This window comes from Castanea sativa, chromosome 1, assembly GCF_040712315.1.
Source record: "Castanea sativa cultivar Marrone di Chiusa Pesio chromosome 1, ASM4071231v1".
In the NCBI taxonomy this organism is placed as follows: domain Eukaryota; kingdom Viridiplantae; phylum Streptophyta; class Magnoliopsida; order Fagales; family Fagaceae; genus Castanea; species Castanea sativa.
This window is the reverse complement of record NC_134013.1, coordinates 71,414,789-71,436,372: the sequence shown is the minus strand read 5'-3', so window position 1 is coordinate 71,436,372 and position 21,584 is coordinate 71,414,789. Positions and strand designations below refer to the sequence as shown.

General features: G+C 34.9%; 1 protein-coding gene across 9 annotated transcripts in view; it reads right to left on the bottom strand.

Moving 5' to 3' along the window:
* Nucleotides 1-1,068: 1,068 nt before the first annotated feature.
* LOC142610821 (inositol hexakisphosphate and diphosphoinositol-pentakisphosphate kinase VIP1-like) overlaps nucleotides 1,069-21,584 on the bottom strand; it is a 34,369-nt gene continuing 13,853 nt past the window's right edge. For 4 of the 9 annotated variants that reach the window (XM_075782765.1, XM_075782824.1, XM_075782782.1 and 1 more), the window contains 20 exons: nucleotides 21,197-21,403; nucleotides 21,015-21,114; nucleotides 20,865-20,935; nucleotides 19,176-19,257; nucleotides 18,603-18,758; nucleotides 18,400-18,442; nucleotides 17,758-17,840; nucleotides 17,431-17,493; nucleotides 17,278-17,352; nucleotides 16,381-16,506; nucleotides 12,708-12,937; nucleotides 11,468-11,512; nucleotides 8,755-8,821; nucleotides 6,994-7,065; nucleotides 5,179-5,429; nucleotides 5,041-5,098; nucleotides 4,032-4,199; nucleotides 3,552-3,626; nucleotides 2,847-3,056; nucleotides 2,169-2,252 (listed from right to left, as the gene is read on the bottom strand). In XM_075782765.1, the coding sequence (XP_075638880.1) occupies nucleotides 2,184-2,252; nucleotides 2,847-3,056; nucleotides 3,552-3,626; nucleotides 4,032-4,199; nucleotides 5,041-5,098; nucleotides 5,179-5,429; nucleotides 6,994-7,065; nucleotides 8,755-8,821; nucleotides 11,468-11,512; nucleotides 12,708-12,937; nucleotides 16,381-16,506; nucleotides 17,278-17,352; nucleotides 17,431-17,493; nucleotides 17,758-17,840; nucleotides 18,400-18,442; nucleotides 18,603-18,758; nucleotides 19,176-19,257; nucleotides 20,865-20,935; nucleotides 21,015-21,114; nucleotides 21,197-21,403 (2,251 nt within the window). In that variant the 3' untranslated portion in view covers nucleotides 2,169-2,183. Of the gene's footprint in view, nucleotides 1,194-1,778; nucleotides 2,253-2,502; nucleotides 3,057-3,551; nucleotides 3,627-4,031; nucleotides 4,200-5,040; nucleotides 5,099-5,178; nucleotides 5,430-6,993; nucleotides 7,066-8,754; nucleotides 8,822-11,467; nucleotides 11,513-12,707; nucleotides 12,938-16,380; nucleotides 16,507-17,277; nucleotides 17,353-17,430; nucleotides 17,494-17,757; nucleotides 17,841-18,399; nucleotides 18,443-18,602; nucleotides 18,759-19,175; nucleotides 19,258-20,864; nucleotides 20,936-21,014; nucleotides 21,115-21,196; nucleotides 21,404-21,584 lie in introns of those variants that run through there. The other 5 variants (XM_075782790.1, XM_075782799.1, XM_075782807.1 and 2 more) reach the window with 4 other exon arrangements.

The following is a 21,584-nucleotide window of genomic DNA, read 5'->3' as shown; positions in this document are numbered from 1 at the left end:
CCACTGATATTTCACACTTAAAAAGTGGTTTTTAGGCAAGTTTCAAGTGTCCTTGTGGTGCACCTGAACTAGCCAGTGCAACCCACAATCGAATGTTCAAAGAAAACTTGCCTTCCATATTGTGCTGGAGAGTTTGATGGGCAAGAAACATGAACATGAAGGTGAGTTTGGATAGGGAACATTTAAACAGAAGTTGCTGCCTTTTGTTACATTGTTTAATAAGAAATGAACTACATAACTTATCATGTTACAGCTTTTGTGATATGCATCTTTGACAAATCAAGACAGAATTTAATTTCTTGATTTTGATTCCCCTCTTTCGATTCTCCATGTTTGACGATAGAGATGTGGCAACACAAATTAAAATTAAAAAGGAGCAAAAAATAGTAATTTAGTTGATATGACCCACAGCTTTAACTTTTAATATAAATTATAAAGTACCACAAATTTTGAGAATCAAAGAGTTAAATTTCGATAAGCAATGACTTAGTTTTTCTTAATTCATTCCCATCCAATCAACAAGGCTTTTTATTTTTCAAAAAAATAAAAACAAGGCTTTTTTATTTTATACTTTTAATTGGATTGGTTAATTTTCTAAACTTAATGAATTGTAAGGAAAGAAAAGAATTATTTTGTTAATTGGTTAAAGAGACACTAGGGTTCCGGAAAGAAACAACTGAACATAAAGAAATAATAAAGAATGAACAAAGTTCAAAATTGAGCAGGGTTAAATGACTTGTGTTTTCCCTGAAGATTTTGGTAAACTTCCACTCACTATTTAACAAGAATAAAACCTATACAAAATTCTGAAATAATGTTGTTGGTACTTGGTAGTCCAATTTGGTGGGGTTTTTTTTTTTAAATTTTTTTTTAAGAGGGTAAGAAGGGATTTAAACATTAGATGTGTTTCTTGAAAAGACAGAGAGATGTCAACCAACTGAGTTACAAGCTTATAACGCTTTTGGCTTTATTTTGATTATTTTGACCACTTGTTTATCTCGTAAAGTTTTCAAATATTATTTTAAATACATATACAATCAAATAAAGCCTACCATCCCATGTCTTGAACCCCACTTGCTTTGAAATTGAAAGAATTCATATCATTGCCACGTCTTGAACCCCACTTTCTTTGAAATTGAAAGAATTCATATCATGGAAAAGATATAGTTCTTCACACATCTAAAGATTTACACCTATAAGATATAATAATCAATATTAAATAATTTGATAACATATCCATTATTCATCCATGAAATATTTAAAATATTCGCTATAAAATGGACCATCTACAATTCAGAATCAAATAAATAGGATATTTAATGATAAGTCCCTTTTTATATCAAGTATGAGGCTGAAAAATCAATTAAGGCGAAATCGACCTTTGCACCAATCAAAACAATTTGATAAATCTACAACAGCCTGGAAGATACCCATCTAAACAGATTTTAATTTGAAGCCTAGGTATAGCTGTCCTCACCTGTAAATTAGAACATGATTCTATCTTCCAATAGCATAGATGATAGCCCGTGGTATATTGGCCGATTGACCCAAATGGCTAGGATTTGAGTCCCCGGGCCCAATTGATAAGTTGGTTTGGGGATAAGAATTGAACTGTGAAGAAAAGAAGATTAAAAAAAAGAATAAAGAAAAAAGAAAAAAAGGCATAGATGATGACAATGACATGACCAATTGATAAATAGATAACGAGGAGAAGGAAAGGGACAGGAATGATGGGGGTGTTTATGGAGAATTGGGCCAAAACCAGGCTTTGCATCTAATTAAAATAAAAAAGTCTCTAGGAGTAAATTCTATCTTTTTTTCTCTATTTATTGAACGAGAGTAGGCTACACAAAGGAGGGTAGCCTTCCTCCTTTCCCAAAACCTTTGAGCTCACATTGAAGAGCTACCACTTGCCTACATAGACAAGTAATAACGCATACCTAAATCAGAAACTAGGAAACATGACGAAGAAGTTCCGTGTATGATATGCAGGATTCTTGAGCCTCGCTGTTGAATTATTCATATCTGAGACAAAGCTTGGCTTCTGAACAATGCCATTTCATCACCAGGGGTGATGCATGCAAGCGAACACTTCAGCTGGCAACTTGTGTTTATGCGCTTATTTTCATTTCTTTAATCCCCCTTTTTCGTGGTTTACTTCCTTTGGAATTGACTCAGCCTTCTCAAAGCAGATATAGAAAAGTTTCCAAGGCATCACTATACAAGGCCACATAATGCATAAAATGGAGATGCTACATACATCATCATGCGAGTAAGTAGAAGACGTAAGTAGAAGACTTGCGCTTATAAAAAATAAAGTCGGATTAACCCAAATTAAGAATAAAAGTAAAAATAAAGAGGGAAAATTGTGTTAGGAGAAGTGACTTAACTATTCAATAGGTCAGTTTGTTCTTTTAGTTATTATCAAATGCATTGATTGAGTCTTTAATTTCAAGGAGCACGGGAAATCTCATTAGCCAACCCAAACAAACAATCTAAGACTTAGCTGAGCAAGGCATTCATTAATGAAAACTGTTATTCACAATAATGGAAAAAAGGGGAAAAATACAATAAAAGACGTAGGAAAAGTCCGTCAATTTCAGCCAAATGGTTTCTTCCAACAACGTTCTTTTGTTGTTGAAAATTGTAAGCCTCCCAAAATTTTCTCAGAAGGAGCTCAAAACTCACTCTAGCCGATCAACCAACCAAAGTTCCGCAGATATCAAAGATGCATGATATGAAACAATCAAAGAATGTGAAGAGGGGGGTAAGCAGGAAAATAAAAGTGAGAATTCTCGTTACTTTCCACTAGAATTTGCATGCTTATGGAAAGGCCAAAGATTTACCAGGCGCTCAAGCACACTTTTTGTGAAATAGCCAGAGAATCCTGCAGGGGTCGATGGCGGAGGGAAATCTTCTGCTGGCATGGCAAAAGGATGAAACATTTCTTCCATTTTGTCTAATGTGAGGTATGATCCTACTTCTTGCAGCCTTTCTGGACCCATAATTGGTAGTGTGTGCTCCTGGTGCAACGAAGCAGCCTCGCTGTCATTTTTCTGCCAATCAAAAGAGAAACAGCTCCGCTTGTTAAACATGCAAAGATCACATATAACTAATTACTGGCCTCAATGTATTAATAAATCCCATCTTGAGGCTTTTTGATATCCCTGGTATCAAACAATGTTTTGAAATGAGACCAATCAGGTATATTAAAAAAATTCCATTAATACAGGAAGAAGAAACTCAAACCATCAGTTGAGTGGATGTGTCAGGGAGGTTGGTATATTAATCCAACCTTAAACAAGCTTTTTGCTGACAAAACACTAATATGATTGTCTGGATAGCATATTCAAAGAAAAACCACTTTAATTCTTCTAAGAGAATATTCCCCAGAGTTCAAACCTCTCTCTCTCTCCACAGCAAGAAAGGAACACAATCAATAGAGGACAACATTTACAACCCTGCTTGGGATGGACATGTCCACTATTAAGTATTAACTATTTTTAGACATTCCTTTCTTAACAACTTAACCATAATTGAACATGCATTACCTCCAAAGGGGATAGATCTGCACCACGGCTAAAGGTCATATCTATGCGGAACCGTTTTGGGTCCTCTAACTTAACCTGCAATTGCAATTTCAAGAAACACTTCTCAGTATGGATCCACCATCAATAATCTTAAGAATTCTTGACAAGGAGAAATAAAACATAACAATCTAATAGTTACAAATTGCACATCTCGTCATTCTAAAGTATTTCATTTGCAGTTTATATTGCCCTTTAGGTTTAGTATAGTCTTAAGTTGGGTCATCACTTGCTCTTATAACATGACCACTTTCATGAACTGATGGACAAGAAGGATTGCCTAACTAGTCCAGATCAAAACGTGGAACACCAGTTTATCAGTCAAATATCTAGTCCACGCAGGATCTATTTACACAGGCTCTAAGTAAATGACATTTTAGCAAAGAAAGGGTTATATGAACCAAATAGAAATGACCATTCTAGCAAACACACTAAATTACCTACCGCTGTGTTCTCAAACATCCTCAGCACAATATAACTCATGTAGTCAAGCTCCTTTGTTTTATGTAGACGCTCCAAACCATTATGGCAAACGAGGCTATCCTCCCCTAGAAGAGATTCATCCAAGTTACAGTAACGAAGAACATTCATGACGGAATGAATATGAGATTCCTGTCATCAAAAAGAGTAAATGGCAGACACTTGATATCAGCTGATGAGAAAGTTAAACTGCACATCAGCACAAGCCTGCACAACACACTAATACAATCCAATTTGGGGAACGACACATTCAGCTTATTATTAATTAATTTTCCAGTTACTCCACAAGAAAGAAAGGAGATTAAGCTTACAATAAAACCGTAAAAGGAAAGAACCTGAAGAAAAATATTTTAGGGAATCCACTAAAGGAATGTCATTCTAAGCTAAATACTTTAAATTCGTGTTTTTATTGATAATTAAAAGGGTCATATATTTAAAAAAAAGAAAAGTCCTTGAAGAAAAATAGCTATTCATGTCAATGTATTGATGCAAGTCAATTGAATGAAGGCCAAGACCAAAGATATTAGAACAGTCAAATAATGAAATTTCATATAACTATAAAATTTTTATTTCAAATTTAGCAGCAAATTTTAGCTACAACTCTCCCCCAGAAATAGATGGGTTGTGGGCCCATAACCCACAGGTTCCATGATTGGACACATGGTGATGGTAGGCCCATAAACCATAGGTCCTAGGTTTAGAACACCTAGCTTTGATACCATGATAAATTACCTATTGTCCTAAAAGCTTAAGCTAGTGAATTTAATCATTTAATTAAGATTCTAATAACAAATACAATCTTATTCGAGATCTCTTCAATCCTTACCTAAATCAAAGTATTCAGTCCAAAAATAGATATAAAGAATTTAAACAGTAGTTGTTTGAATCATAATTTGTAAAAATTATAGAGAGAGAGAGAGAGAGAGAGAGCTTCTTTAGTGCAAGTTATTGTAACAGAGAGAAATGTACTCACTGATGTGAAGTAAAGGCGTGTCCGCACGTGGCGTTCAGGTGTCTTGACATTGGCATACCTGACAGAAAATAAGGAAAGAACTTGAGATAATTAGTAAGAGCTTAGAGAACATGTGACAAAAAACAGTCATAAATTTACTCTGGATCCAAACGATATTTGGTCTCCTTATCATCATCATCATCTTGATCCATCGATATATCACTTGTGCTAGTTCTTCTCATGTCATCATTCTTAATGTAGAGCTTTGATTGATATTCAGTATCTTCCTTTTCAGCTTTTTTGGATGTAGAATCTTGGTCTCGATTACTCTTTAATTCAGCAACACTGATGGCTTCTTCACGAGTATTCCTCAGATCAATCAAAATTTTACCCAACAAACGGCGAGCAATCTGAATTGCCAAAATGTAAAGTTAAGCTGCAGCCAGTGGGTCCACAGAAAATGTAATATATGGGATACAGATATAACTGGACAACAAGCAATATTGACTTCACATGAAAAACCCAAGACACACTCAAAGGAAAAGGATCATAAGTTAATGTGGAGGTCCAAACTTCGTATGATATTAGTGCCTATGCTTTTTTATTTTTGGTTGATAATATTAGATGGTCCATTGAAGCATTAATATGACAATCAGATGATGTTCACAAAGACTTCGAAGAGTAAGAGATCAAAACTATACATTTTCAAGTAATAAGGGAAAGGTTCTTGAGCTAGCTCTCATAGAAGTACTTTAGAGTGTCCTAACAAATGTTTTCTTGTGTAAGAGAAAATCTACGAATGATATTGTGATGCCCCAGATCTGATTTGGATATTGATTAAGAGTGTGAATTGTGTGGGTGTGTGATGAGTCCCACATTGGGCATATATTGAGTAGATCTGGGCTTTATTAACAACTACAAGAAATTTCAATTGTGACTAATCCTTTTGAGGTATAATGCAAATATGACTAGCGCTTTTCCTTGGGTCGTTACAGATATGTTATTGGGTCAATAAAACCCAAAAAATCTCAGGGATTCAAGTTCCACCTATAACCCCATTACATTTGTTGGCTGTTTCCTGTTATATTAGAACTAGAAATTGTTCAAAGGTGTAAACATGAACCCATCCGCTGCACCAAAAAAAAAGAAAAAAGAAGATAATCTTTTTATTGGTACAAAAATTTAGACTACTTCCTGTTTCTTAATCCTTCTTTCATATTTGTTTCCTTTAAAATCTCATCTCAAGCAAACAATGTATGCAGCAAAGGACAGCATATCTGAACTTTTTGCTGCATTCAGAGCAGTTAACTGAGACTAGGCCTATATGTGAGATCTGACATATTGGATACACAAAAAACACCCTGATATAGCATTGTAAATTGTCAAGCATATACATTTTTCATTTTAAAAATTTCAAGTACTGATATATACGGTATCCTAGGCAAGGGTTGTGTTTCATAAACCGGACTGGGTTTGCTGGTCCCACAGGTTCAACAGAGAGCCAGGACCTATAAGGCTATACCAGTCCAGTCCTAGCTTAAAAAAGAAAAAGAAAAAAAAAAGGTCCAGTCCTAGCTTAAAACTGAAAATTCATGAAAATATATTAAAACCAGAAAAACTGGCAGATCAACCATTATAACTGGGAACTGGAACTAGTTTTGACCAGTGAAAATAAATAACAAAGAAAAAAGACTTACACCAAAGGGGTTGGGGGGATGAAATGCACCAAGCAACGAGCCCAACAAAATATGTTTAGGCTCACAGAAGTGTTAGCACACACATTCAATGCAAATTGTTTAAGCATGGTATTTATAGAGGAAAAAATATAACATCCTTCTTTATTTTTCCAATGTGGTACTCCCAACAACTGTATTTACAAAGCAGGAAGCACAGCACTATATTTTTCAACGTGGGACTTCCAACAGGTCTTTCTCACAACCAAACTAATCCCGCATAGAACAAAAATGATGTTACCTTTGATCCAATCTTCAGCTTCTGCTCTGGATTAATTCCATACTCATTTGGGATCACACCATCTGCAAGGAGCTGCAGTGAAATTATACAGAGCACTTTCAGTGTATCTATGACAACCAGTTGATCTCACCCAATATTCAATACACATACTAGAAAAAGTTGATAGATGCACTTACCAAAAAAAAAAAAAAACAAGTGGATAGATGCAAGTTCATGAATTCTCTTTGCCATCTATTCTTTTCAACTACTGAAGTTCAAAATTTATACTTTGGGACTGCTAGTTTTTTTTGTTGTAAATAAGGGAGCAATTTCTTTTGAAGGCCGTAATGCAGAGTCCTAAGAAGCAGAAATTCTAGGATTGAAAGGAAAAGACTGTATGACTTAATTAACTCGAAATAATGAATTTGAGTGGGGCGTTTATAAATTTTTTCCAATATATTATTGAACTTAGTACATGTTTTAAGATATTAACTTGCAAGTTTTTGTTTTTGTTTTTTTGTTTTTGATGGGGCCGATTCCTTTTTTTAAGAGGGGGCCAAACTGTTTGTGGTTGGGAGGATAAAAAAGATTTGTGTTTGGTAAGGAGGATGGAAAAGTAGAAAGATGCAAAATAAACCTAAATTTTCTTTGCTTGATTGAGAAGAAAAATGAGAGGATGGAACAACTAGTTTGTCCAAATTTACTATTATAGCCCCATAAGATGAGAAGTAAATTTTCTATTATATATATAGAAAATAATTATTTTTTTTTAAAAAAAAGTTTCACTTTTATAAAAGAAAACATATGGGCCTTTATTCAGTTCAACTTACCCATTCTTGACTTTTCATTCTTTTCCCCTTTCTCTCTCATGAAATTCTCTTTCACAAATTCTAATCTCTTCTTCTCTTCTTTTATTTCTTCCCTCCCTTTCCTTTTCTCTCTTCACAGCCCACTTTCACACCCATGGAACAAACTAATTGATTGCATGTCAACTAAAAGCTCAGCTTTCTAATGTCAGATGCTCACAGAAACTTCCATTGTTTTAGTTGCTGCTTATGTTGAAACTCTCAGCCAAGACTATCACCAAGCATATTATGTGATTTTTTTTTATTTACTCTCTCTCTCTCTCTCCATAATTTAGAATGTATTTTATTTATTTATTTATTTATTTATTTTTCATCAATTTAAGCACTTTGCATATAATTTTGGTGTTATTTGATGCTGCTTTGAAGAAGGATTGATGGCTTTTAGTACTGTTATGTGTTCCAAAAACTAGTTTTTTGCTTTCTCTACAGCGGTGCAAATGGAAGAAGAAATCAGTCTGATTCAGCAGTTAATCGATATTGACTTGGACTGGTACAGAGTCAATACAGAGTGAAATTTGTAATTTTATCTATAGGCCTAATTTGGCTTCATTTTCCTCCCAATTTGGAGGAAATGAGATTTGCAAGCCCAGGTGGAAAATCAACCACCCCATTTTCCTCCCCCTCCTACTGTATATCCGGATATAAGACTGACTAAAGAATTCTGCTACATGAGAAGATATTAAATTTCTAAATCATAATACAGTAAATTTTAGAACACAAAGACGGACATCTTGCTGGATGCACTGAATCACATATCAATAGAGTATACAGTTCTTTTGTGGTGACTTTAGTCGTATATCAAAATAACATACAAACTGCAGTGATGTTATGAACATTTTCTATTATATCAATATTAAAATGAAAATCATTTCACTTCTAAAGATGTATGCATGTAAAAATTGATTTTGTCAATTACCTGAGCTACTTTGAAGAGTTCATCCAACCCTTCTAGATTAAGATGTGCATTGTGCAAGAGATCATACCTGTCAGGCAGTAAGTCAAGCATAACATATATTATCATAGCTAGAACACAAAGTATACAACTGACATAAGAACATAAACTTCTCTGTTAGTGAAATGCCAAACTTTGAATTAAGATTAAATGATCAAATTGAATTTCAATCACACTTCTTAAAGATTGTGATATAAGATAGATGAACTTAATGGGAACAAAAGACCTTTGTTGAGAATGAAAAAAACCACAGAAAACTCTCTCCAGATTCTACCACAATATTAACATTTGGCCCTTGCATGCTCACTGAAAATTATAAGTTCTTTGTACTCTGTAAATATGGTATGGATGCAGGTAAGTGTGTAACATGCATATATCTCTCATCATGTCATGATGTGTTCCCAAACACCTGACCAACCCAGACCAGTGTCACCTCTCTCCCTCCCTCTCTCTCTCTCTCTCTATATATATATATATAGTTGAATTCAAGTTACACCTAGCGTAAATTTAAGCAATGTTACACCATTTAATATTTTTTAATTGGATGCAAATTTTTACAAATCCATCGTTTGATTACATTATCTCCATATATTCTCTATACTTGGAAAATTTCAAGGTGATCAGAGATCAATAACCATGTCATCAATCAATTGTTTAAATTCAAGTCTTTGTAATTTAAAATAATGCAAAAAATATGAGTATATGGATCAAATGGTAAATAACATCGAATTGTCATAAAATTTGGCATGCATGTTACATAGCAACGGTGAGATTTTCAAAATATGAATTAAATAGCAAGTTATTAGGTGGTGCAATATTGTTTATCACATCAGGTATAACTTGAACCCAATCCATATATATATATATATATATATATATATATATATATATATATATATATATATATATATATATATTTAGGTGATTGAAGAATGTTACTGAAAATAAAAAAGATCAATCTTACATGGAGTGACCACTCAAAGCAGCCATCCAATCATACATGGAGCATACTACAAATAGTTTTAACTCCAAAGGCCAATGTTCAATCCCTTCAAAAGTATAATGGTTGCATTTTCTCCAAATAGTCCACGTGATGCATAATGAAATCCCACCCCCCAACCCCCAAAGCTACCATTACAATGTCTGCCAAAACCTCCCTTTCCAACAAGCCAGCATATTCAACACCCTCTTAGGCATAACGCAATAGAGTCTGAATAAGCAAAACACGAACAACCATAGATTGTGTGCAAAATCTGTAGACTCCTTACTGTCACTCATATGTTATTCCCCTAATCTAAAATTTTAATTCACTATTAGATCATACACTTATAGTGCTCTTTCCTTGTAGAAACATGCAAAACAAGATTCCTTGAAACAAAATTTTAGAATAAGTAGCTCATGTATCTTAACCTTAGGTAAGTAGTCTTTTTTTGATAAGTAACTAAACTTTATTAATTAAAATGTTCTGGTGACTAGCTCGTGTATTCAAACCTTAGAGGTAAGTAATCTTTTTTTATTTTTGATAAGTAACTAAACTTTATTAATTAAAATGTTTTGATGACAACCAAAGTCACCAAACCGACCTTGCCATGAAGCTAACATATCCAGAACTCCCTGCAGCATAACCCATTGAGCTCCAAACAGACCAAATACTATAGTCCATATCTCTATCATTCAACCCTCTAACATTCCATGAACTGATTTTAAGATTTATTAATGCAAAATCATTGACCTCACCCTACTAGCACTTCTTGGCTTAGCTGAGCTAGATTCATAATTCAGAGAACTAAACAAAAAAATTCAGCTCCCTGCTACTCTTCATCTCAATCATAGACAATTTTTTTCAGCACCATCACTGATCACCCACTGCCTCCCCTTTACATCTGTAGCCTTGGTTTTAATAAACCTGTAAACTCTGCTGCAAAGGCCTCCAGGTGCCCAAAAATTTCCTAAAACCTTTAGTTTCCTTGTTACCTAGTCCGATGCATGAGTGGTATCCCCTGTATCACATCACATGGCTTCCCCCACTAAGCTTGTCTTCCTCCACAGGAATGGACAGAACCAGAGGTTCCACCAACAAAGGGTCCTCACCATCCTGCCAACAAAGCAACTCCACATCACATCACATTAAATCCCCCTCTGACCACGATTCTATTTCCGAGTCACCCAAACCATCATCCCCTTCCCACTCATAAAACCCACTACGTAGAGCTGAACTATCCCCTACCATTAATTCTTTACCTTTTGATGCCACTTTCTCTGTAATCTCCTCACTGAATGTAAGTAATCTTTTACATTCCATGTTTTATACAACCCTTCACCCATTTATACAAGTACTTCTAGTAACTGAAAATTTTCCCATGGGGAAAACCCAAGATAAGGAGTGGACTCATTAAACCACCAATTACCAGTAAGTTATCACTGGAAGGTCAAGAAACAAGATGCTAAAACCAAGAAAAAAATATACCATATAGAAAATAACAGTTCAACTTAATACATTTTCTCCCTTCATCCATAATGATAGTCATCTTTTAACAAAATAGTGAGAAGCATTTAATGCCTTGACAAATCCAGTTTGTGTCTTTCCAAAAATCACTCTTGTACAATTGGTGCCATGCACTTTTCATTTGGACACATTAAAAGGGAGGCATAATGAGGGAAAGCAAATATGACTTACTTGCATGAGTCATAAACATCAGGAATTTGTGTTATATCATACCGCCTGCAAGGGAATCCACGATATCAGTCCATCATAATGAACAATTAGAACACTGATCTCAGCAATTATTTCTCTTTCAACCAAATATAAAATAGTCCAAAATATCTCATTAAAGTGTTAGAGCATTTGAATCAGCTTGTGTAGAAATTTCTATCTATTTTAGCATAAGAACTTACTTTTTCTATTTTACATAACCACTTTTCAAAAACACCTGCATCAGATTATCTCCACTGTGTTTTATTTAAATAATCATTTTTCAATCTTTTTTTATTATTAATTTCATCCCTTTTCCCGTTATTTCTCTCTTTCCTAGTTTATTTCTCTCAAATGTCTCTCTCTCCTCTCAGCTCTCTCTCATCCCAAACCCCATCACTCGAAGCAAACCACTCCACATCTCTCACTCTCTCACAAATTCCCTCCACTGCTGCAACCACCACCAAGAGCGGCAAAGACCAGAAGAAATCTCTCTCTCTCTCTCTGTTGGAGCTCGTCGATGGCACCGAGTTCAGACATTCTGCCACTGTTGGGCTGCCATGATGCCGACCAGGTTTGGGTTTGGGTTATGGGTTTTCTGTTGATGGTTTTATTTTGGGTTTTCCAATTCGTTGGATTTGAGTTGATTTTGGTTTTGATATTTCTGGTAATGATTTCCGAGTTTGGGTTTGGGATTTGGTTTGGGTTTGATTTTGCTGGTAATGATTTTGGGCTTGATTTCCAATTTCCGAGTTGGTGTTTTTTGGCTGGGTCAGGTGGTGGTTTTGTGGTTGGGTTTGGGTGGCTGTCTGCTACAAAGGGGAAGACGAAGGAGAAGCAGGTCTGGTACGAAGAGAGAGAAGAAAAGAATAAAAAATATATATTTGCATGTAAACAATGACCATGGATATTCCATGGTTATTGTAGTAAAAATGAGAATTTACACAATTTTCACTTAACTAATGAGGGTTTGTTTTGGGGGTTGGATGTGCAAAATTGACCCCTTTCAATTTTACATTGACTAATGCAAATGCTCTTTAGTCATATTTTTTAGATTTTGAATTGTCAAAAATTTAAACGCAGCTCAACTTCCAAGAAATTAAAAAATTTTAAAATATTCACAGAATTCATACCACATAGCAAAAAGAAAATAGTGCAAGCAATCACTTGTAGAATTTGCACTCCAAATACAATTACACTAAGTCAGTAATGTCAGATTACTTACTCTTTGCGTTCATGATACAAGTCTGTTTCAAGCTTTCTCCAACGGGCGTGCATCAAGAGGAATCCCTCGCTACCACAGGGTAACCCAGCAGCAATGCGATCAACATCAATGTTGGTTTTACCAAGTGCCCTTGCTTGGTCATAAGGTGGAATCACTTCATATTCCTCCGTACGTTTTTCGTCACTGGCAAGTAGTCTTACTTGTTCGGTGACCTTCTTAGTCAATTGCACCTATTTGCAAAATATATAATCAAAATATAAGTACATAATGAATAAAGGCTGTAAAATCATTTTCCTTGCAAATGCAAAATTATCACTTGTTGCAAGTTGACAAGAGTTAATAAACCGCACCATAAGCATTAGGGGAAATAGATAAGATTAGTACATTTTGCATAATGTAACTGCATGACTTCTAAAAGACAAGCAGAAGACAAATTGTTTCTCAAATAGGAATCAACCCCTAAATCTTCCAGCATCCTAGAAAAAGTATTCCATCCTAAGTCACCAATTCCATTTTGTTCTGGCTAGAAGGTCAAACAATTCTGTTCCGATTAATTAACTGGTAGGTACAAATCACCTGTACTCCACCTTGGCCTAAATTCGGGTCCATTCGACCTATTTCAGTCCATTTTGCTAATTTCGGCTGCTATGGTGATTCCAGCCAATATGTGAACAAAATGTTCTTTTTTATTTATATATATACAACAAAACCTTCTTAGAATATGAAATTTGAGTTTTTTTTTTTTTTTGATAAGTAAGAATGATATATATACGAAGGGTTACTCTATGCCTGAAAAAAAAAAAAAAACACAGAGCAACCGAGGAGCTACAAGAAAAAAAAAACAAAGAGAAACAAAGACAACAAGAAAATTAGAAAAGGAAAAGGGAGCAAAGAAAAGAAGGAAGGGAGTCACTAGACGTGAGTCCCCACGCGCGCGACCAATCAAAGAGAGTCCCACTAAACAAAACAAGCAACTGTTCACTAGAGCTATCCAAATCCTCAAAAGTCCTCCGGTTACGCTCCTTCCAAATACACCAAAGGATGCAAAGCGGGACTAAATTCCAGATCTGAGAAGAATGCTTCCCCAACCAATTCCACCAACCAAAAAGCATTTCAAGAATCGATCTAGGCATAACCCAGGCCAAGCCAAAAGTTAGGAAAACAAAGCTCCATAACCGGTAGGCCAATTCACAATGAAGGAGAAGGTGATCTACCGTCTCTCCACTATGACGGCACATAATGCACCAATCCACAAAATCCAATCTCCTCAATCTCAGATTGTCTCCCGTTAGAATCTTATTCCAAGCTACACACCAAACAAAAAAAGAAACTCGCCTTGGGGCCTTTACTCTCCAAATAGCTTTCCAAGGAAAGATAGTAGGAGGAGAATTTCTCAATTTGTTGTAGTACGATCGGATGTCAAAAGCTCCATTAGACTTCAATTTCCATCTCATCCGATCTCCAACATCCATAGGAGGGGTTATAGCACCCAACATACGAAGAAACCGCAGCCCTTCCTCCATCTCCCAATCATTAAAAAATCTACTAAACCGAACATTCCAAACTCTTCTATCCTCCGCCCCCTGCCTTTGCAAAGAAGCTTCAACAGAAGCCTCCTTCACAATGGCGATGCCAAACAACCTTGGAAAAGCCAGTTGAAAAGGTTGATCCCCATGCCACCCATCCTGCCAAAACCTCACCCTGTTCCCCAATCCTACCACAAACTGACAATTTTTGCTGAAGTCCTCCCAACCCATGCGGATACTTCTCCACAAACCACACCCGTGAGCTCCCCTACCAAGTTTTGAGGTCCATCCCCCCCAATCTTCCCCATATTTTGAAGCTACAACCCGCCTCCATAGCCGACCCTCTTCCTTTCCAAACCGCCACAACCATTTTCCCAACAAAGCCTTATTAAAGGTAGTGAGTTTCCTAATCCATAGGAGGGGTCCAATTACACTAAGGTATTGATTTATCCTAAATTATGGGCTCCTTGTTATGTAATGACCTCCTTGTATTTAATGGTGATGTTAAGAATCTGTATTATGTTGTTTTGAATTGATACTTTGATATGATCAAACTATATATGATGAAGAATTAGGTGTATTTATTTACCAACACTGATAATATATAATAACCTCTAATAGAAATATTATAACATAAAATGCTAAAATAAAAATTCAAAATAGTTATACATTTTACACTATTGTATGAAATTTGTAAGCTCAAATTTTAAGTTATTTCAATTTCATAAGGATTTTATTAAGTGAATTTAAAAACAGTTAATGAAAATAAGATAATAATCTGGTCATAGAATGTTTAAACATAACATTTTATACTCTCATACTTTATAAAAATACATCACTTTGATAGTTAAGATCAAATGAAGTATATGGTTCAATCAACATATATCTAAAAACTTAAAAATAATGTTTTTTATGAGAATTCTCAATAAAATTTTCATTACTTATCAACAAAAAAAAAAAAAGTTTGTATGATAAATCAATAGTCCATATCATTTTATTCAAGATTAAGCAATTAATTTTAACAATTCATATATTTGTTAGCCCCCCCCCCCCCCCCCCCAAAAAAAAAAAAGTGGCTAGGGCATGCTTTGTGCTTCTTCAAAAAGTGCCAAAAAGCATGCCAAAGCACTTAAACCTTAGGGCTTTGCGATTTGATCTATAAGTGCGCTTTAACAACATTGATATAAATATATATATATATATATATATATATATATATATATATATAATTAGCAGCAACTACGAAACAATATGCCAAAATACACCGGTACAGAAATAAACAGTTAAAATAGACAAGACAGAATGGTTGCTAGAATGGAATTGAAAACTTTGATTTCGTTATTACAAGGTGGATATAGATATTTCATCATTTCTAACAATGCAATATCAAATTAAACATGGATTAAAAATACGTAAAAAAAAAAGCAAATTTTGTTCGATTTAGTAGTCCTGATCTGTAGTGATGTCAAAATCAAATCGAAATCTATGATTCATCAATGTCCCTATTCCAAGTAGAGAGGTTGCAAACATATTGAAATCTTTTGCATCTTAAGTATATGTAATGCTGAAAATTTAAATATATAAATAATATAACAAGCAAACTGATGGTGCAACTTGAAATAATGCAATAATGGAAAAACAAGCTTAATAAATACAAAATAAATAATGAACATAAATGAATGAAAGGTAAAAGCAAAAAATAAAATAAAAAAATAAAATTAAAAAAATAAAATAAAATTCACCATTAGAGCCTTATTGTCAATAGAGATTATTCCATATACACTCATCCCTGACATAAGTGGGCCCCACATGTGGAGTCCAAAGAGGACCCATTAATCATGTTAGAGCGTGAACTGTTATGGTCCATTTGGATTGAGGAAGAGGGAGAAAAAGTAAAGTAGAGTAGAGTAGATTTGGCTCAAAATAAACTTATTTTTAGCTAACTCTACTCTCCCCTCCCTCCCCCTCCTTCTCCCCTCAATTCAAACAGGCCCTTACATAGTACTGAATAATTTCAACATGGTCAGATAAAGGTGCTTGCAATGAAATCTTTTTATTTCATTCATCTTGGAATATACTTATAGCCCGAAAAAAGAGAAAAATAAAAGGGGGACTTAGGCATTAATTCACTTAGACCGTGTGATTACCAATTTTGGAAGAAGTTCAGATGCATTAGAAGGAAGTCCAGCTCCATCAACCATCCAGGGAAGTTCGGATGATCCATTATTTTGGACTGTCTTTGCAACAGAAGTTATTATATCATGCAACATACCCTGCAAAGAATTAAATGTGAAAAATGGGGGAAGAAATCACTTATAGGTTCAGAACATAGTATAACAATGGTTAAAGCTTTGAAGATGCCAAAATCCAGAAGCATGGCTTTGCAAAACCAAGTTTGTTCAGCCTGACCCCAACAATAGAAAATAATCACTGTTAGGATCAGTGGCTTAATGAAGTGAGCTTGAGGCTACCTTCTTTCATTAGTGAACCAAAGAAGGTAGCCTTAAGCTCATTAATGGAATTCTCTAACCATCAAAATGGAGTAAAATAAGTGTTTATATAAATAGTAATCACTGAACCAATGCTGCTTCTCAAATGCATGGCAAATTTCATAATCTACAACTCTTGGTAAATAGATTTTTTTTTTTTTGGATAGGTAATAAGAGTAGTTTTATTGACAAAAATAATATTTGAAAAAACAATGAGTTCACGATGATGAAGACAAAGGAACAAAAAAGGGCAAATAGGTGAAGAGATCAAGAGACTATTCTAAAGAGAAACAAGGAACTCTATGCTGGAAGAACAATATGAGGAAAGAGATGTGTATGATCATAACGAGCCTATTTAAACTTGTAGAGACCAACTATCCAGGTAATAAAGATTATAGAAGCCCATTTAGAGCTCTCTTATTAATCTAATTATCTTTAAATACTAAATGAAACCAGTAGATGCAGAGGAGACCATCCTTTCCCACAGAAATAATTATGACAATAATATGATATGCAAAATGTCATGTGTAACTCAGGTATAGGAGCAAAACAAACCTTCGCTTCTTCCATCTCAATACTGGCATTATCTAGTCCGTCCAACATAGAGGAGTCCTTGCTGACAAGTGAAACCTGAATAGGTGACAAAGTCAGTCATAAAACCTAAACCTCCACAAGCAGTCAAACTCTCTCTAGGAAAAGGCTACAGACCAGGATTGGTGTTAACTCCCCTTCAAGGTCAAGAAGGCCTTTGGCAAATGCAGCTGCAGACATCTGCCAAAGAATTGCAAATAAATAATGTAAATTATAAATGATGCCAAAGTCAAAAGTAATGATCATAAACACTGGAAAATTAGTCTGAGAAACATGGGAGGACAGGAAAACACTAAAGTAAGAAGACAATAATACAAGCATAGATTTACAACTGATAACTTACCAATTCTCTCAAAAGTTTAAACTGTTAAGAAATGATGAATTTAATAATTTAATCATAGTTCTAACAACTATATAGCCATACGAGCACCAAAATGACTATACCTGCACACGACCCTCATCAGAGCTGTAAATTTTAAGATCATGACGATATGTACTATGGAGGCGAAGTAGGCCAGTCCCTTCACCTGCACTAGTATAAAACTTCATCAAGATACGCGCACAAGGACAATAGTACAAAGTTTCTCAACTAAACAAAGACATGTATTCATTGAGACAGAATAATACCCAAAGTTTATGAAAATGGCACTAGAAAATATGTAGTGACAGGATTGATTGGAGTGGATCGTGTCATGGTCACCAACCATGGACAACAAATCAAAGGTGATACGCACCCATGAGAAGTTACAATGAGCTACATCATCATAATTAAGTCATACTCATTGGGAACTAACATGACTGGCTGCAGGGATGGATAGCAAACTCAAACAATTAAAGATCTCATGAATCCAAATCATCTAAAAGTTCTCCAAAATCCATGGTCTAGTTTTAACTTATAGGTTATAAGGGCTTCTGCACTACCCTTGAAGGAACAGAATTGGTATGCGAAAAGGTATTTAAAAAACAGTTGAAATGAGTCAACTGCCTCTTCATATTTGAATTAAAATGCAGTTTGAATTAGCTAATACAAAGTTGAGAAGAATAAGAACAGTTTAAATTAAAATGAGAAAGATCCATGACTATAACCTGGATACATATTGTTTCGGAAATATCTACCCAGTTCTTCAGCCTGCAAAGAAGTGAGATTGAACAAATTGTTTATACATGTATAACAGGAACAATTTTACGTAAGTGTACTTCTTAGCAACAATATCGCTGGAGTATTCCTTATATATGCTAAGACTAATCAAAATACAGAAACATATTCATGATGTATTGATTATAATCACCTGCTTTCTGCCAGCATGCGTAAGAACACCCCCATATTTGAGTACCATCAGGGCTTCAACAGGTCGCTCTTCCTCCCCTTCATCATTACTTGTGACTTTAACCCACTTTAGTGGCTTTAGTTGAACCTTCCTATAAATACCACTAAAATGTCCTTTCTGGACACACAATAAAAAAATTACAATACTGAAAGCAGAATATAAGGATGATATGAATCTCGGATGGAAGATGATCCAAATATTTAGGCATGTAGTGACTATCCAGTCATTATATCATGTGCAGTGTTGTCACCTCAGCTCAAGTTGAGAAATTATAATCCAACTTCAATTATATAACTAGTTAATCTCTAAAATCAAAATGATTTTTTTTACTTTGAGAAAAATGTTGAAAGTTAACTTGAAGTCAAACTGCTGTTATTTTGGTGAAAATTTAAATAAATAAAAAGGTTTTTTTTCCCTAACTTTCAGTTTGTGCATGACAACTAAATCCACTGTAGATGCATTGCACTTATGACTAACATAAGAAACCACAGAAAAATTACTATATGTGAATAACTTGAAGTGAAAGAAGATAACCTCCTCAAGCACGGCTTTGACTTGAAGAAGCTTTTCTTCATGAGCAAAGTCTTCAGCTTCACTATCACTTTCACGACCTGGTCTAGATAGTGAAAATTGTCATCATTAATTCAGAACCATTGCTATTTTTTCAAGATAGGAATAAACTAGCAAATAGGATATTTCCTATCTCAAGCATTTAAAAAAAAAAAAAAAAGCCATTTAGGTACTTTTGGAGATGTTAACCTGGGAATGGAATCCTTTTCTAGTTTCTGCTCTTATCATTTCTCTAGTAATGCATACGTTTGACACACTTATGCCAAATATTTATCCAAAACTACAATACACAATTCCTTTCACGAAAGGTTGAATTGATGCGACCCTTTTACATTGGTGGAGAGTGGAATCTGTGGGATTCACAAAAGTCTTACTAATGCAATAAGGATTTGACCACATTCTTATTAATGACACATCTTTACGCTTAAAAAGATAGAAAAAAATGCTGCCAGCTGCCAGGAGTGCTTGACCGCTAACCACTAGGCTGCATCCTTTGTTTGGTATACAGGGTAACAAAATGAAGCACCTACTTACTGTTCCATTTTAAACAATATATGATATGGTTATTTAAATCATAAATATGATATAGTTATTTAGGTACTCTCACGACACTCTGGACCTTAATAGTTTCTTCAAAATAGATTGGGGGAGAAACTATATGTTTTTGTGATTTGTGTGCTCACGGGTTAAAATCCCTAAGCTTTAACACCCACTGTTGATCCTGTTCCCATCTGTCACTGTGCTCTGGCATCTTAGTTCCAGAAAGGCAGCTTTCCTAATGAAAAAATTAAATTAAATTGGGGCAGGGCATCAACCCCTCTTAAGAATATGCGTTGGTTCATCAATATAGAACCTTCACATCTCAGTATCTAATGAGGTGCAAAATTGGTTACAAGTTTTAAATAGAAATCACATTTACGTATTCTTAACTACAAACTCAAGCCATATCTGAGGTTATGAATGACTTTCTCAATTTTACTAGAATTCACTGCATCAGTTGTAAGCTATTGGCTGACCAAAAAGTAAGACCCTTCATACTTCCAAGCCTCTAACAGTTCCAATAGGAACAGTTCCCTTTGAGGAATGGAATATCATATCTTCATTTAGACTCAATTTACGTCCTTTGTATGATGGAGAAAATCTCAAGGATCTCTCCCAACCTTATAAATGACAGGAGTAAAACACAAATATGTCTACTCTTATGTTTCCTGTAACCTATTTGAATATATAACAATATGAAGCATCGCATTTATTAAAAATTGTGCCACAAGTTTTGTAGCTCAATTAGTTGGCACCTCTTGGTATGTCCATGACATCAAGGGTTCAAATCCCTCTCCCCCGTTGTAATTATTGAATTATCAAAAAAACATTTCTTAAAAATTGCAAGCATAAGCAGTACAGTTTCCTATTGACTAGAGATTACTGTGCTAATAATCACTTAAAAATATACACACATAATAAAGAACTTTTGCGAAGAGCAGAACACATATTCTGAAACTACTGAATCATTTCATTTTTGAAAGCAACGACACCATACATTTTAAGAAGTTGTATCAGTGAACATTTCTTTTGGCAGGAGCACAGGCACAGATGAGTTTCATCCATCAATTACAAAAAATTCAACCAGAGAAACTTATAAATGCAGAATGATACCTATTGCGAGGTACAAGCATTCGTGTGGCATCCAACAAATCTTGCAACTGGACAGCACTTTTAAGTTTTGTCTGCAGAATAAGTAATCCATAAGTATTTAAGTTATCCAATATAAATTAAAACAAAATAAGAGGATGTAAAAATAATTACCTCAGCTCTAGGCCGTCCCCCATTGTATTTCAGCATCAAATTTAACAGCTTTTCCTCAGTAACCTTCAACTTCACCTTCTGTTTGGGAGTTCTATCACCACTACAAAATTTAAACAGAGATCAGAAGGGAAAACAAAGAATCAACTAATCCAAGTAATGATACTGAGGAAAATGCAACATACTGACGAACAATGGCAATTACACAACGTAGCTCCTCAGATTGCCCAAATGTGCCAATAATCCCACTTCCCTGACGAGTTAATCCCTCAGAAGGCTGGACTTGTTCAGTGACTTTCCATGGTAAAGTTGGTGGAATCGTTGTAGAAAGATGAGGAGCTTTGGCATCTAAAAACATCTTCCTCAACACACAAGCAGTATCATCATAATACCTGTATGTGGAAGGTGAAACCAAGTGTACTTTTCACAACAAAGAAACGAAAGCAATTTCCGCACTTAAGAAGATAACTCAGTAAAAACAAAAATGACTTAGTTGAACTATTCAGCATGTGCTTGTGAATAATAGCAAAAGAAGATGAATTCTTTCAAATTATTTCGAAAACATATCTTACA